General features: G+C 36.1%; 1 protein-coding gene across 1 annotated transcript in view; it reads right to left on the reverse strand.

Annotated features, from left to right (window-relative positions):
* Nucleotides 1-750: 750 nt before the first annotated feature.
* LOC144440784 (transmembrane protein 43-like) overlaps nt 751-17,589 on the reverse strand; it is a 55,127-nt gene continuing 38,288 nt past the window's right edge. The window contains exons 7-10 of the mRNA XM_078130173.1: nt 9,586-9,675; nt 7,428-7,529; nt 4,207-4,324; nt 751-1,171 (exon numbers count right to left, since the gene is read on the reverse strand). Of these exons, the coding sequence (XP_077986299.1) occupies nt 960-1,171; nt 4,207-4,324; nt 7,428-7,529; nt 9,586-9,675 (522 nt within the window). The 3' untranslated portion in view covers nt 751-959. The remainder of the gene's footprint in view (nt 1,172-4,206; nt 4,325-7,427; nt 7,530-9,585; nt 9,676-17,589) is intronic.

The following is a 17,589-nucleotide window of genomic DNA, read 5'->3' on the forward strand; positions in this document are numbered from 1 at the left end:
AGATCATATAACCTATTTCTATGACATCACTGGATGAATACATAGATCATATAACCTATTTCTATGACATCACTGGATGCATACACAGATCATATAACCTATTTCTATGACATCACTGGATGAATACATAGATCATATAACCTATTTCTATGACATCACTGGATGCATACACAGATCATATAACCTATTTCTATGACATCACTGGATGCATACACAGATCATATAACCTATTTCTATAACATCACTGGATGCATACACAGATCATATAACCTATTTCTATGACATCACTGGATGCATACACAGATCATATAACCTATTTCTATAACATCACTGGATGCATACACAGATCATATAACCTATTTCTATAACATCACTGGATGCATACACAGATCATATAACCTATTTCTATGACATCACTGGATACATACACAGATCATATAACCTATTTCTATAACATCACAGGACGTAGTCCTTAGTAACTAACAAAATCAACTACACTGGAGTCAGTAGACCAATTTGTGGTGAGCACACAAACATTGCAAGATTCAACTCTTAATGCTGTCAATTTACTAATAGCTTACATATTTATGGATAAAACAAAACTTGGCAGTCCAGAAATTCTTTAGAAACCATAATCAATAAAAAAAAATACATGTCTGGTATTACTGCACAGAAGCTACACAAGAGTACATTACTGTCAAATGATACCCCCCCCCCCATTCCCCCTGCCCCATCACTCTTTCAGTCCACTTTCTATTTGACTGAGTGTTTTAAACCTGTTGGATATGTAACAGACTCAATAGTGAATCAAGTATTAAATGGATACAACAACAACTTATAAAAATAGGTGAATTTACCAACTACATTAGTAAAAGGAAAGATGCATTTAACACTGCTGAACCATAAACTTGAATTGCACTTAGACCCTGGAGTGGAGAGTTCTTATAACACACCTTTGGTTAAACTTTAGTTGGTGCTCTCTGATGGCCTCTCTTTCTTAATGCAATAAACAATGGGATGAGGGATGTGATAAGTAAAAAGACTGTCAATAGAGGGCGCTGTATAACCCACATCATGCCAATCAGACTTGCAGTAACTGAATAGGATAGTCCAATCACAAAGGCAGGTGGAATCAATTTCTCTAACTCCTTTATCAAAGGAATCCATGATACTGAAACAAAAAATTAAATCACATTTTATAATAGACATAATTTTATAGCAAAATAACATGGTCATATTTAAAAAGAATTAAACAGAATGACAAGGTTAATTTAATGTTATTGCCATACTAGTCTAGTCCCTATATCGAATTGTTACAATTTATACTTCCAGTCAGGTATAGTCAAAGACATCACTGAGTGCAATTTAAAATTCATCCACAGCCATCCATACAGTCAAAGACATTTACTGAGTGCAATTTGAAATTCATCCACAGCCACCCACACGTCATTAACATCATGTCTTTGTTAATCAATCACAAAATTCTAACCAATAACACAGTCCCTCATAAAGTAAGTGTCTACAGGGGCAGTTATGTAATTTCCAAATATGGTATACTAGTATTTGTCAGCTCAGGATGCTTTTATACACTGTTTACATCACTATAACAGTTGGGGTTCACTGATTGGATGAACAAGTTTTTGTGCTGATTGACAGACTTTGACCATGTGTGGTTCAAGTTACAGACCACATTGGTAGTGTAGAGACCATGTTGGCATCTAACCTATTCAATAGCCACAAAACAGAAATTAGATACAAAATAAAAAGTAACAAGATTTAAAGTGCCTCCAGTAAGGGCAAAACCAGACTATTATTATGCAAATGAAACATAAAGATTAGAAGCTACATCAATAAGCTAAAATGATACATCAATGTCTTTATATCAATTCATGTAGTAAATTATCTAAAATTTAAAGCTTGCAGTGTGAAGATATTGCCTAATTATCAAATACACATGACAATTAAAAACTACTAGCATACCAGGTATAAAAAACTACAAACTACATCAAACACATGTCATTTGTTACGGTTGATGTATGTAACAACTTATATGAAATCCAAAGATATAGCCTAACAACTGAAAACGATTAATTTTGCAAATTATTCATTAAAGCTACAAGTTATATCAACATACTTGAGAGGACATAATAGTATGCACTTTATTATTGTTAACGTATGTACCAAATTGTATTGAATTTGAAGTATACATTCTTAAGATATTGCTTAATTTCTAAAAACCATTAATTATGCAAATGAGTAATTAATGTTCATTGGACGTTTACCAAAATCTAATCAGTTCCTGTCACTACCAGTTCTAGGACAAACTCCTTTTGGACAAATGTCCTGCCCCCCCTCCCCCAACAAATGCCCCCATAGGACAAATGCCCCAGACAAACACCCCCATAGGACAAATGCCCCCAGAGGACAAATGTTAGGACTGTCATTGCCTACGAATAGAGATTTAAAAAATCCAGATTTTGGGAGTACACTTAAAATATGGTTTTATCACTTTTATTGTATAACAGATGAATAGACAGAAGATGTTCAAAAAATTTTGAATTCGACCAAATAGGGCATGATTTGGTTTTATCACTTTTATTGTATTATTACCAAAAGCGTGCTTATAAAGCTTATGGGAAGATGTTTTTTCTATCAAGAAATGTGTGATTTCAGGTTTCGAGTGGTGTAGTTATGTTAAAAATGATTTAACTCAAACACAGTCAAAGTTATATACACATACACACTTTGTTTCGGGCATGCTAACAAAAACTGAAATTGTGACAACAACAAAGAAAAATAAAAATGACAAAGTGTGATAAACACGGGATTGGATTTTTAAATAAGGCAGTTAATAGGAATTGCTCAAGTTTAGAACTCCGGAATCTGATTGCATATACTAAACAGTACTATATTCCAAACTGGAGGTTGTAGGTTATTCCCCGCAAAAAGTCAAGCACATGACGGTTCTCGAAATCGACAACAACTTCTCTGATCCTGGTCTTGGACTCCTTGTATCTTTTTCATTGTGGTGGTGTTGGTTCACCTGCGATGAACTGATTAACAATAACGTTGTTCAGAGCAATCACGCCCTTCTTGGTCTTTTCATTCACATTACAATAAAAGTGATAAAACCATATTTTAACTACATCGCCTGAAATCACGCCTTTCATTCGCACTACAGTAGAAATGCTAAATAACCCTAAAAACATGCCTTTTTAGACCCCGCCGGACAAAGTCCGTGACGGGGACTTATGGATTGGGTTCCGTGCGTCCGTCCGTCTGCAGCCATTTCTTGGAGATGCCTGGACTGATTTTTTTCAAACTTGGTACAGGGGCAATATACAATGACATACATATGCACGTCAATTTGTTTCATGATACGATCCAATATGGCCGCCTGGCAGCCATTTTGTTTGCAAATTTTCCCTGTCTAAAGCCATAACTCAGACATGCTTGAACAGATCTCATTCAAAGTTGGTATTAGGACAGTGTTCTATGACATACATCTGTATATTCATTGTTGTCATGATACGATCCAATATGGCCGCCTAGCAGCCATTTTGTTTGTGAATTTTCCATGTCCAAAGCCATAACTCAGACATGCTTGAACAGATCTCATTCAAAGTTGGTATTAGGACAGTGTTCTATGACATACACGTGCATATCCATTTTCTTCGTGATACGATCCCCCATACCCGACCCATCCTTTATTGTTGTAGGCATGTTCCATGTCCAACAAGCAGACACAACATCTAAGTCTGTTTGATTTAGGTTCACAAGTGCTGTTGCGTGATCAGAGTAGTGATAATTCCTTAAAACCCAATCATAGCGGGGCTATGTCATTCTCAATGACTTGTTTCTTTGTTGAATAGCACACCATAATCCTACCGTAGGCATTTGTTTGGGACATATGACAGACCCTCCAAGGGATGGCCAGACACACACACACACACAAAGACAGACAGACAGACAGAAGCATAACATAACCTCCCCCTTATGGGAGGTAAAAATAGGCAGTCACTTTCATTTCACATCGACATTGGATTGTTGGTGTGATATATTAAGCAGTGAGTACTAGACAGTGACCTGTCATCATGTCTGTATAGAATAACAGCTGATGAAGGCCGAGTGATTTAAACTAGCTTAACATACTAGGTAAATTCTGTATGCTCCGCATTGATCAGAAAATATTTATCGAACATGTACCTATGACTGTGATGACATGATGCATAAGGATGACTGATGTAATCAACATAAGGAAACCAACCAGTCGAAGTGACCAGGCCATCATGGAGTTTGCATTTTCTGCTTTTGCAAATATTTCCTGAAACAGCAAAGCAAAGTTTATTGAAGCATTTAAAATGTATAAAATTAGTATCAGTGAGACAGTATAATATAAATTATGTAAAATGTACTGCTGAACTAAAGTTAGTACAATACATTCAATAAATCACAAGTCATTACAGGCATTAATCTCTAAACATTTTCCCATAACATTAGCAATATGAAATTAGTTTTATCTATTTATTCACAAACCATCTAACAGGTATAGTCCAGTAACAAGATGGAACAAACTGTAATACCTAGCCAAAACTGTGCTGTTGAAAAGAAACAAACCGAGCAACACACTTCTTACAGAGTCAAACTTAAATTAAACCTTAAGTGGGTTTGAACCCCAGGGATTTTCATACTGAACCCCCCCCCCCCCCCCCCAGCTCTGATGACCAAAGCCAAAATACCCCCCCCCCCCCCCATGGCATTGCAGAACAACTGCACAGTATACATGGTAATTTAAAAAAATATTTATCCACATGCTGATCCATCTGTGTTGTTGCCTAGTATACATAATGTGTAGCAGTGATTATTGCACCATTGCACACTGCACTTATCATATGCATTGTAGTGCAATATTGACAACATAATTGCCTACTGTATACAAACGATATGCAAATGAGAATACAGCCATTCCATGCACTCAGAATGTATTATTTTGAATGTAATAATAACAGGACCCCATGTCGTGTGAGTTCCACTGTATGGGTATACTTAGGGGTACATGTATTTATTTGCTCTCATGCTTGCAGTATTTTCTGCTGGCTGAACACTGACTCGCTGTGTCTGTGAAAGTACAACTGCAGAGAACACCGCATACACTCAAGCAAATACTGAGAGTATATCACACTTGCACTCATGTATCATGGGGTTCTACCATTCTCTTATAATATACACCTTCCTTTTACTATAATTGTTATGTGCAGTAATTTAGTTGCTAGGTGACTGTTTTACAGTTGTTTTGGGCTATATCTAAGTTGCTGGGTCACTGTCCATATATATCACTTTACAGTTGTTTTGGGCTATATCTTAGTTGCTAGGTGACTGTATATCATTTTACAGTTGTTTTGGGCTATATCTTAGTTGCTAGGTGACTGTATATCATTTTACAGTTGTTTTGGGCTATATCTAAGTTACTGGGTGACTGTATATCATTTTACAGTTGTTTTGGGTTATATCTAAGTTGCTAGGTGACTGTATTTCATTTTACAGTTGTTTTGGGCTATATCTTAGTTGCTAGGTGACTGTATATCATTTTACAGTTGTTTTGGGTTATATCTAAGTTGCTAGGTGACTGTATTTCATTTTACAGTTGTTTTGGGCTATATCTTAGTTGCTAGGTGACTGTATTTCATTTTACAGTTGTTTTGGGCTATATCTTAGTTGCTAGGTGACTGTATATCATTTTACAGTTGTTTTGGGCTATATCTAAGTTACTGGGTGACTGTATATCATTTTACAGTTGTTTTGGGTTATATCTAAGTTGCTAGGTGACTGTATTTCATTTTACAGTTGTTTTGGGCTATATCTTAGTTGCTAGGTGACTGTATATCATTTTACAGTTGTTTTGGGCTATATCTTAGTTGCTAGGTGACTGTATATAATTTTACAGTTGTTTTGGGTTATATCTAAGTTGCTAGGTGACTATATCATTTTACAGTTGTTTTGGGCTATATCTAAGTTGTTAGGTGACTGTATATCATTTTACAGTTGTTTTGGGCTATATCTTAGTTGCTAGGTGACTGCATATCATTTTACAGTTGTTTTGGGATATATCTAAGTTGCTAGGTGACTGTATATCATTTTACAGTTGTTTTGGGCTATATCTAAGTTGCTAGGTGACTGTATATCATTTTACAGTTGTTTTGGGCTATATCTAAGTTGCTAGGTGACTGTATATCATTTTACAGTTGTTTTGGGCTATATCTAAGTTGCTAGGGGACTGTATATCATTTTACAGTTGTTTTGGGCTATATCTAAGTTGCTAGGTGACTGTATATCATTTTACAGTTCTTTTGTGCAGTATCTTAGTTGCTAGGTGACTGCATGTCACTTTTTTGTGTTTTTCATGTTTTTCACTTGCACAGTCCCAAAAATGTTATCTTCGCAATATATGTTGGCTTTTGGCTGTTGCTAAAGGCACTTTCATTGGCTGCTAGGGCCAATTATGTTGCAGATATTGTTCAAAATGTTTGAAACAAAATCTACAGAATAACACTCACCAAATTTAAGTCCCATTCACTGAGTAGATTTCAGTATATGTTTTTTTTGACCAAAATTCATATTTTTAAACCCAATTTACATATCACTGATGAGGTCATCACATCCTGAATGATTCCTCATCCACATACACCTTGGCATCCCAATCAAATTTCAGCCCAATCAGCTTAAAAGTTTCAGAATGAAAGATTTTATCGAAAAACACAGATTTTTTAGGCATAATTATCATATCGATGATAGGCTCATCACACACACATACACACACACACACACACACACACATACACACACACACACACACACAGACAAAGACACACACACCTAACACATACATTTCACTGGTGACCATAAGCCTTGTTATCAGGTTATGAATACCATAGATATACATGTATGACTATGAGTACACTATTGTAACCATGTACCAGAAAGCTACGCCCCTGGTTAAATTTTAGATTGGGGTGTTCAGCATACATTCCAAATATCAATGGTTCTAAGGACAGAACATGACCTATACCTACCTGATTTATGTTACAAGACACTGGGCATGAATTCTCTGAATTTGAATTTTACTTTTTAATCAGGAATTTGAGAAACATTCTGTAACTTCAAAGTGGACCGTGGTTATGAAATTTTCATGAATTAGTGACCCATTTGCATGACACATTATATAAGTAGCCTCCTACCCACCCACCACTATACAAAATCCATGCATCACATCCAGAATGCACATGCATCACATAATGAATATTTATCACCTGATGCATAGTGATCAATTAATTATCCAAATTACATCAGAGGTGCCTAAAACTGTTGATGGCAATAAAGCAAATCTTAAAAGATAAGTTGATCTTTAGAACTAAATAGAATCTGCCTACCTCAGCTGACAGTCTTCCATACATTAACATTTCTATGATTTCTCCACTGTAGGTTTCATAACCTGTCAATGTAGCTCCAACTTGTTTGGCTAGTACACTCACCTATCATAACAAGAAAGGTACAAATCACATCCACACAGTACATGTACGTTAATATTGAAGGTCAACATTGAATCTGTTATCAGATGAAAAGTTTTCTATGATAATATGGGGTATATAAACACCTGAAATAAGTGTCTATGTATTATCTATAGATCCATATAATACATTGTATAAAACATTGGAATGTGACTTCACCACCACTCCTTAGTTCATATAATACATTGTATAAAACATTGGAATGTGACTTCACCACCACTCCTTAGTTCATATAATACATTGTATAAAACATTGGAATGTGACTTCACCACCACTCCTTAGTTCATATAATACATTGTATAAAACATTGGAATGTGACTTCACCACCACTCCTTAGTTCATATAATACATTGTATAAAACATTGGAATGTGACTTCACCACCACTCCTTAGTTCATATAATACATTGTATAAAACATTGGAATGTGACTTCACCACCACTCCTTAGTTCATATAATACATTGTATAAAACATTGGAATGTGACTTCACCACCACTCCTTAGTTCATATAATACATTGTATAAAACATTGGAATGTGACTTCACCACCACTCCTTAGTTCATATAATACATTGTATAAAACATTGGAATGTGACTTCACCACCACTCCTTAGTTCATATAATACATTGTATAAAACATTGGAATGTGACTTCACCACCACTCCTTAGTTCATATATTAAAGAGACATGTTCAAAATAGTGCCAATGGCATTAGAGCATACCTATAGTTTATGTGTTATTTAAAAATAGCGCCAACGGCGTTGTAACACAACTGTACAGTTTTAAAAAAATGTTTATCCACATGGTGATCAATGCTAGGTATAGGTGTTCATTTGCTGAGTGATTATCCAGTTCCCTATCCAATCCTGTTGTTATCTTTGCAATGTATGCGATCATTTGGCTGTTACTATGGGCATGGTCTTGTTGCTAGGTACATTTGCATACATTTTTTGAATGTTCGTTCACTTAAACTTGTCTATTAATCCCTGACGTTATCTTTGTAATATACGTGACCATTAGTCTGTTGCCATGGGCAGGGGGTTTTGTTACTAGGTGTCTTTACATACATTTTTTGAATGTTTATTCATTTGTCTATTAATCCCTGTTATCTTTGCAGTATACATGTATGTGATCATTTGGCTTGTGCCATGGGCATTGTCTTGTTGCTGGGCATATTTGCATACACTTTCTGAATGTTTCTTCACTTGTCTAAGAATCCCTGTGTTGTTATCTTTGTGAAATACAACACCATTTGGCTGTTGCTATAGGCATGGTCTTATTGCTAGAGATATTTGCATACATTATTTGAATCTGTATTCACTTGCCCACCCATCCCTGTTGTATCCCTGTTGTGGGTTGTCGGTGGCCGTGCAGTCGAGGTTCAAACCCATTCAGGGTTTGATTAATTTAATTTTACCACACTGTAAGTCAGAAGGGTGTCGTTCAGTATGACTCGACCTAACAACACAGGTTTTCCCCAGGTACTCTGGTTTCCTCCTGCACTGACAATGAACCCATCAGAAATGGCCCTCACTGGACTTCTTGGGAGATAAGTCTTTATATACTTAAAGAACTATCCAGTATAAATAAAAGATTATTATTACTATATGCAATACACACACTATGATTTGACTGTTGAATTAGGTAGACCTAATTTGCATATCACTGATATGGGATCACCATGTTATTAACAATTCTTAATCTTAAGAATGTTCTCACCAAATTTCAGACTGATATGCCAAGTATTTTCTGAGTTTAAGTTTTTGACCAAAAATGACATTTTTGACCCAAATCACATACCTGTGATGCAATCACTTTGCCTTGAACAATTTCCCAACTAGACACTAAACATAATGTCCCCACAAAATACTAATGCAATCGATCTGGTGGTTTCTGACTTTAAGTTGTTTACACAGACACAGACACATTTTGCCATGCCTGAATAGCACTGGACCTTTCAGTTGTGCTAAAAATATTTGTTTGGCTAAAGTTTGAATGCTAGAAGCTATAATATGGTCTTACCTGTTCAGGTTGCCCTAAATCTGAAAATTTGTGTGTGAATTGTTTTCCACTGACTCCAGCATATGTAAATCGGATTCTTACATCACCTATCTGTCAAGGAATGAAACAAGAGGTGTCAAGAAGCACAATTCATCTCTCCAAAGTGAAGGATTGAACAATTTTGATCCCATCTCTTATTGAAATATATTTATATAATACTGATTTACATAATTATTAATTAATGATTTTGGTGATTAAGTATGCAAGAATCAAATTTGGTGATTAGGCAGTATCGTAAGTTTGCAAGCTTCAAATTTCATATAGTTTGGCATCAATTAAGGGGTGTATCATGTAAGATAGCTATATAGCTCAGAATTTTGCATGCCGTAGGCACATATAAAGTCTTCCAGGCCTTCTGGTTAGACTTCATTTTTTCTTCTGTAAGGAAGAGATGTATTTAGTGGGTGAAAGCCTGTATGTGTGTGTGTGTCTGTCTGTGTCATCGTTTTCTCCAAAATGGCTGGCTCAATTCAAACAAAATTTTGAAGACGGATTCCGTATGGTAATGGCTAGACCAGATTAGGTTGTGGTAAAAATCATGTGAGTATTAATGAGCAATTTGCGTAATTAATTGCTCGATTGTCTGGTCACACATGCGCTTCGTTTTGAAAGTGCGCCACCAACGTCAATGTAAGGTAAACCAGGAAGCTAAGGTACGGATATACCCGCTGTTCTCAACTGAGAAAGACTATGTTTTCAGGGGTTTCAAGTGTTTGTATTGATATTTTCATTGAATCTGAAGATTATTACATCAAAGCAAGGAGGTGAGCACTGAAAATACATATCATCTGTAAGCTTTATTGCAAAAATATACAGTCACGATCGTCTGCTCACTTCACACCTTTCATGCATGTATACGATTTGGAGTAGATGGTGCGTCTGTCAATCTCGATCGAAACAAGAATGTATAGACTTTACCCAGGGATGAAGTAGGGCAATAATACTGTATTACTTCATTGTATTAAAGTTGTTCAACTGTTACGATGCGTACCATGAAGTATGTTGTAAATTTTCTGATGCGTAATAGCAATGTTATGTGGGTTTCAATTTTGTTTATTATTTGCCGTGGAAACAGTTGTACATATCCTGGGTATGTAGGGGATCACGAAAGACGAGTGCAGTCGAGGATGGCAAGCTTTCCTGGCATTTGAACAACCTTTTTGACAACTAACTTTCACTGGGACTTGAAACAATCACAGATGTAGAGCTAAATTTCTTGCATAAATCATGATATTGTAAGACTACCCTTACTGAAGGCATTCAGTTTAAATCTGGTCTTTATCAACATTGGATTCATTCTCAATCAAATATCCCTAGAAAAACACAAATCGAATCTAAGGCAATCATTACAAGTTAAACTTTTTTCATAGCAAAACATTTCAAAAGATGTTTTGTGTCTTGAGATACTGTATATAGAATTTGAAAAAATAACACCAATGGTGTTTCAGCTAGCACAACTGTACAATTGTTTTGTTTATGTTTACTATAGATGCCATCATTTGCTATGGGTGTGGTCTTGTTACTAGGCACACACACACACACACACACACAGACAGACAGACATACAGACAGAGACACTATAGCACTAATGAACCTAAGAAATTCAGTCGTGCTGAAAATGGCATAAATGGTATTGTTAGCAAAACTGAGTCATTCTTTTAATAGACAAGTTTGCAGTCTTCAACCAAAAATAACATTTCCACATGTAAATTTTATTGACACCGGATTTAAACTGCCTTCCATAAGGGCTAAAGACTTTCGTTAGTAATTGTTGGAATGGAACAGAATATACATGTATGTCATTAGTTATGTTTGAAGTATGTACCAAATTTAATTGAATTTGAAGAGTGCACTTTTACCTTGCATAAGGAAGATTATATATAATGTATTAGGATGAAAAGTGTGTCTGTATCATCATTTTCTCAAAAACGGCTTTCTCAATTCAAACGAAATTTGGTGTGCATATTCTTTCAGGTAATGGCTAGAACTGATTAGGTTTTGGCAAACAAGCCATGAACATTAATTATTTATTTGGTACGTAATTAATGGTTTTCGATAATTTAGCTATATCTTACAAATGCACTCTTCAAATTCAATATAATTTTGTACATACATTTGTGATACCAAAGCCCATCTGTCCTGAAAATATTGCTAATGTAGCTTTTAGTTTTAATTATAGTTATTTGCATATTTATGTTTTCGCTAATTAGTTTATGGATCAAATGGTACAAATCTTGTTACAGTTTGACCTATTTCAATTTGAATACAGACCGAATGATCTAATTGAAGTTTCTACTGAAACTAATTTCTGTGAGACATGATACTTACCTGTTGGCAAAATACTGATGGGTAACCCACATTAATTCCTCCAATCCATGCCAAGAAATTTTTGGCCCCGCCCCCTCCACCATACCTGGCTCCATATTTGGTTAGCTTAGTCTCCCACCTAAGTGGCAGTTAGTGCATGTGTACTTGTGTCTTTTATCGCTCCAGTGAGGACAAAAATTTCACAAGGAGACTGTGGGGAAGGTGGGAGGGAGCTCAACAGGTAAGTATCATGTCTCACAGAAATTAGTTTCGGTAGAAACTTCAATTCTGTTCGACTATAATACTTACCTTTTGGCAAAATAGTGATGGGTAGAAACCCGAATGTGTCAGACTGAAAGGAGGTTGGAGCCTACAACTACCAACTGCCCAACACGTTAGGGAACTAATGACTGAAGCTTGCTAGCTTCCTGTGTCATATTCGGAATAATCCCTGATATAAAAACTTAAAAAGGAGTTTGGGGAGCACCAGGTTGCCACCTGGAGAATCTGTGCTACCGGCACCCCTGAGAACAAAGCCCATGATGCCGAGAGAGCTCTGACTTCATGTGCAGTGACTCTCTCTAACTTACAAGTACAGCTGGAACTTACTTTGTAAGCCCACTTGACAGTTTCTACCAGCTATCTGGATATAATGGCTGAAGAAATGTCAGAGGATGACGGAGGAATAGGCAAAAAGTGTCTAGTCCTACTACCTCGAAAAGGTTTCATACGTTTAAGGTACCAAAGTAAGGATCTCTTGGGGCAGAGAAGATGCTCTGAGCGGTCTGAGCCCACGAAGGAATCAATAGCTTTAACTTAGTATGCATTTGCAAGCAAAAGCATAGTTTCAGGGCACAGTTGGGGACATGAAGAGGCAATTAGATGATGTTTGGATTGGTGTAAATTGGCCGATAGTGAATATATTGAGGGTAGGATAGTGTGGCAGTGAAACAGGGTTACATACCTAAGGGTTGGGAGACATCTGGCATATCACAGGATCATGGTAGCTGTAATATGTTTGCATGACATGGTCATTTGAGTGTGCAGATTTGACATAGATGTGGTCTATTAGGGTGCCTTTGAGTGTGGTAGCTGTTTTAACAACTTGGTTGAATTGGAAGCTGGACATGAATTTCTCAACTGGGTGAACTTGTTGTGCTAGGAGATTGTCATTGAAGTCTCCACAGATGATAGTGTGGTCAACATTGATTGTGTGCATGGATGCAATGAGTTGGCTAAGATTGCTGAGGAACAAGCTGGTTTGGTATGTAGGTGGTCTGTATAAACAGACTATTAGGAGAGACATCTCAGGAATTAATAATGTTCTATGTTGGTAGGTACTTGTATTTGAACTCTTTGAGCCTGTATGTGGTTTTTGAGATAAACAGCAACTCCTCCATGTTGTTGTGATCTGACAGAGGTGAACTGAGGTGAGTGGTATGCATCATGTCTGTCTTGACAAAACATGTTGTATTCTGATATTTGAATGTTTGTACTTGGATAGTCAGGTTGTAGCCAGGTTTCAGCAAGACAAATAATGTCAGCATTGTGTTTGTTTGTGTGGAGAAGCATATCTTTGAAGGTTCTAGGACAACCCCCCCCCCCCCCCCCTACCACCCAACGAGTATCCACTGCATGGATCTTACTCAAAGTGACGGAGATAGGGGGTCCCCAATGGCTAGCGTTTGCCGCAATGCATGCTGGGAAACTAAGAACCGTAGGCATCTCCGGGGTTTCTTGATGTAATTCAGACGTTGCTATAGAAACCAATCCATGACAGAACATGCACAGCTACTTTCTGTATACATTTCCCCTAACTGCTTTAACTGAGTGCCAGGGATAGACACAGACTTTAAAGTTTTGGCTTTGGCGTCCACAGCCTCGGCATCAGTGTCTAGGCTGGGGTAACCAATCCATGGGTCAGTTGTGCGAGTCTTGTATGCATGAGACCGACTTTTTAACCATGGAAAATGACCAGGTTTTAACGCAGCAGCTTTATTGCCCTCCCCTAAAACCTCTGATGTTAGTTTGTCCAGCTGACCTAATTACATGGACGAAAGTGGAAGAGTAGACGGTTCCTTGACTGGTTGAGACTTTTCTATTTCTTCAAAAGCCATGCAAAACTCTGACTTCATAGTGGGAGCTGGCGGAGGCTTAGGACAACGGTCTGGGTACCAATTGTAAACCCATTGAATGCACTCATGGAAGGAGAACTCCTCATCAATCAAAAATTTAATTTTTCAAAAAAATATGTAAATCTTTCGATACTGTGAAGTGTGTTTCCTCCCACAACACAGTGCATTCATTAAAATAATCACAAAAATGCAAATGAGAAAAGTAAATGTTATTATGATGGGCTCTGTACACAGGCTGAGTGCTTGAATTGGGTCAAATTTTCTCCAATTTTCAAATATTGATTGACCAGTATTCAGATTGCTTGGATTAAAAAGTTTATATATTGAAATATGTGTTGATAAATTTCTGTCCAGATTTAATTTTCAGATTTTAAGAAACCAAAATGCATTTGAAAGCCATGGAAATTGACTTTACTGTGGCATGCATAGCAAAATCCTTGAACTGAGTGTTGCATTAGGAATATTTTGCCGTAAGCATGTTGTACAGAATCAAAGTATAGACCTCAATCAAAGTATAGACCTCAATCAAAGTATAGACCTCAATCAAAGTATAGACTTGTATCAAAGTATAGACCTGAATCAAAGTATAGACCTGAATCAAAGTATAGACCTGAATCAAAGTATAGACCTGTATCAAAGTATAGACCTGAATCAAAGTATAGACTTGTATCAAAGTATAGACCTGTATCAAAGTATAGACTTGTATCAAAGTATAGACCTGAATCAAAGTATAGACCTGTATCAAAGTATAGACTTGTATCAAAGTATAGACCTGTATCAAAGTATAGACCTGTATCAAAGTATAGACCTTAATCAACATATAGACCTGAATCAAAGTATAGACCTGTATCAAAGTATAGACCTGTATCAAAGTATAGACCTGAATCAAAGTATAGACCTGAATCAAAGTATAGACCTGTATCAAAGTATAGACCTGTATCAAAGTATAGACCTGAATCATGCTTTAATACCATGAAGTATGTACACTTTCCGATACATACTATTGATGTTACGAGGGTTTGAATTTTGTTTATTATTTGCCATGGAAACGGCTTTGTATCCTGGTTGTATATTAGGGGATCCCAAAGGCAGAGTGAAGTCAAGTCTAGTATAATTCATGAAATTGTTACTTGCATTAATTTCACCCGATCACACATCATGATGTCACATCACCTACATGTAATTCTACTAATACTATGTAGTTGATTTGTGCATCGACACTCTCGTGTTGTGCGGTAAACTATTCACAGAGACGATCATTTCCTTTTTGTTTACTTGAAATTTCATTGTTTTTACTTGTTATCAAGGCTGTTTTTTTTTGTTTATTTTCAGATTCGTCGCAAGACTAGAAAGCATTGCATTCAACTCCGGTTTATGCAGCTTCCTACTTTCTTTTCCAACTTTTGAATTTGAATGTGATATTCAGATTTGATATAGATAATACAGAGAATCCATCAAAAAATGACCACTCCAAATAAAACTGAGTTCATTATCTTCAAATGATACCAATAAGCAATCCTAACATTTGTTCTGTATGCATGCTTTGGGTAAATGTATGTCTGTATGTATGTGTATCTCTGTAAAATTTGAATAATTTCAGTTAAAAAAACATAACACCTGTTCCTACTACATACTTAGATTGATATCACAAAATCCTTTTAGATTTCTTATAGTTTGTAATGAAAAACTCAAGACTGCCTGTATGAAAGGCATTCAAGTTTAAATGTGGTTAAGATATAGCCTAATTACTGAAAATCATTAATTGTGCAAATGCGGCAGTAAAACAGAAAGCTTCATCAACAAGCTTTTCATGACATGTGCCTTTTGTTTTGTTTGAAGTACGTACCGAATTATATTCAATTTGAAGTGTATTCTTAAGATATAGCCAAATTACTGAAAATCATTAATTATGCAAATGAGTCATTAAAACAAAGCTACATCAACAAGGTTTTCATGATATGTGCCTTTGTTTTGTTTGAAGTAGGTACCAAATTATTACCATCAATGTATGTATTAAATTATGTATTGTATTGAATTTGAAATGTGCATTCTTAAGATGTAGTCTAATTACTGACCAGATGTAAACTGAATGCCTCCCGTAAGGGAACCACCAATTATTAAAATTAAACTTAAAAAAAACTATGGTATAAACAAATTTGTGTTGCTGAGGAGAACTATGAACTTGGTATACACCATGATAATTTTTATTTCTGAACGATGTGTACGTGTGAACCATGGTTAACCTCAAATGAATCTTCGAAGAGCATGAAGTGAACTGTAAGTTCATGTAATGTGTTCGATCTGGTAACGAAGCTGAAAAAAAAAGGTTTCAGTTTGAGTGAGATGAAATGGTGACATGGGTCCAGCGATGTTGTGTATTTATTTATCGCTTCGGCCAAGAAGGAAGATGCTTCACCGGAATGGCCGTGCTATTGATGGAGACCTTTTGTAATCACGTCTATTAATAAGTAACCAATCACATGTATAAGTAATGATAATATTTCTTAGTTTCTAAACTATCCAAGACGGCACATGAAAGTGGTGAAACGTTTTGCATACAATGTGTTACATTCAAATTTGACAAGTAAGGTGTAATTTAGCTGAAAACCCACTCAACTTTGCAATTCAGATGTGAATCGCTTCTATTTGCGTTTACATTGTAGGAATTGTAGGATTTGGTTCACGCCGAATTCAATGTCACAAACACAGAAGAAGAAGCCCGAAAATCACAGCAAACGCTACCTACAATATAATAAAGTCGACATGTTCGAATCATGGACGCCATCTTGCCATATTACACTTCATGCATATGCATTTGTCTTCATTGCATTCTCTCATGGAATTGAACTTCGTAAAGGTATAACTCAATTCAATGTAGACACTAGAGCCAAAGGGAAGATCTAAAAAATATATAGTATTTGTATACTCACCAAACGTTTCAGATTTGGTCTGCTCGAACCACTAATTTGGGCAGACTAGACGCAATATCATAAAACCATTGACAGCAACTGGCCCCTGAGGGCAGCCTTCCGAGTTTACTCAAATTAATATAGCGTAATGATATTAATTCATATTGTCTTAACAGTTTAAAGTACATGAACAAATGTACTTTCTTATGTTTGATGAATATACTAATTTTTATTGAAATTGAAGTATGGCGTCTTAAGATATTGCTTAATTATTTGATTTCATTAATATGCAAATGTCTTTAATTAAACATTAACCGATCTGGCTCAAAACCTAATCAGGTCTAGCTATTACCCTAAAGATTATATATTCCAGATTTCATTACAATTGAGACAGCTGAATTTTAGAAAATGATGTCACAGACACACACACGGACAGACAGACAGACAAACGGACAGACATTCCTATTTTAATACCTCCTGTACCCTTACGGGAGGTAAAAACCATTCACTATGCAAATTGATCATTAATATTAATGGAATGTTTTCCAACACCTAATGAGTTCTAGCCATTACCCTAAAGAATATGTGCACTAAAGTTCATTTCGATTGAGCAA

This window comes from Glandiceps talaboti, chromosome 1 (genome assembly GCF_964340395.1).
Source record: "Glandiceps talaboti chromosome 1, keGlaTala1.1, whole genome shotgun sequence".
NCBI lineage: Eukaryota > Metazoa > Hemichordata > Enteropneusta > Spengelidae > Glandiceps > Glandiceps talaboti.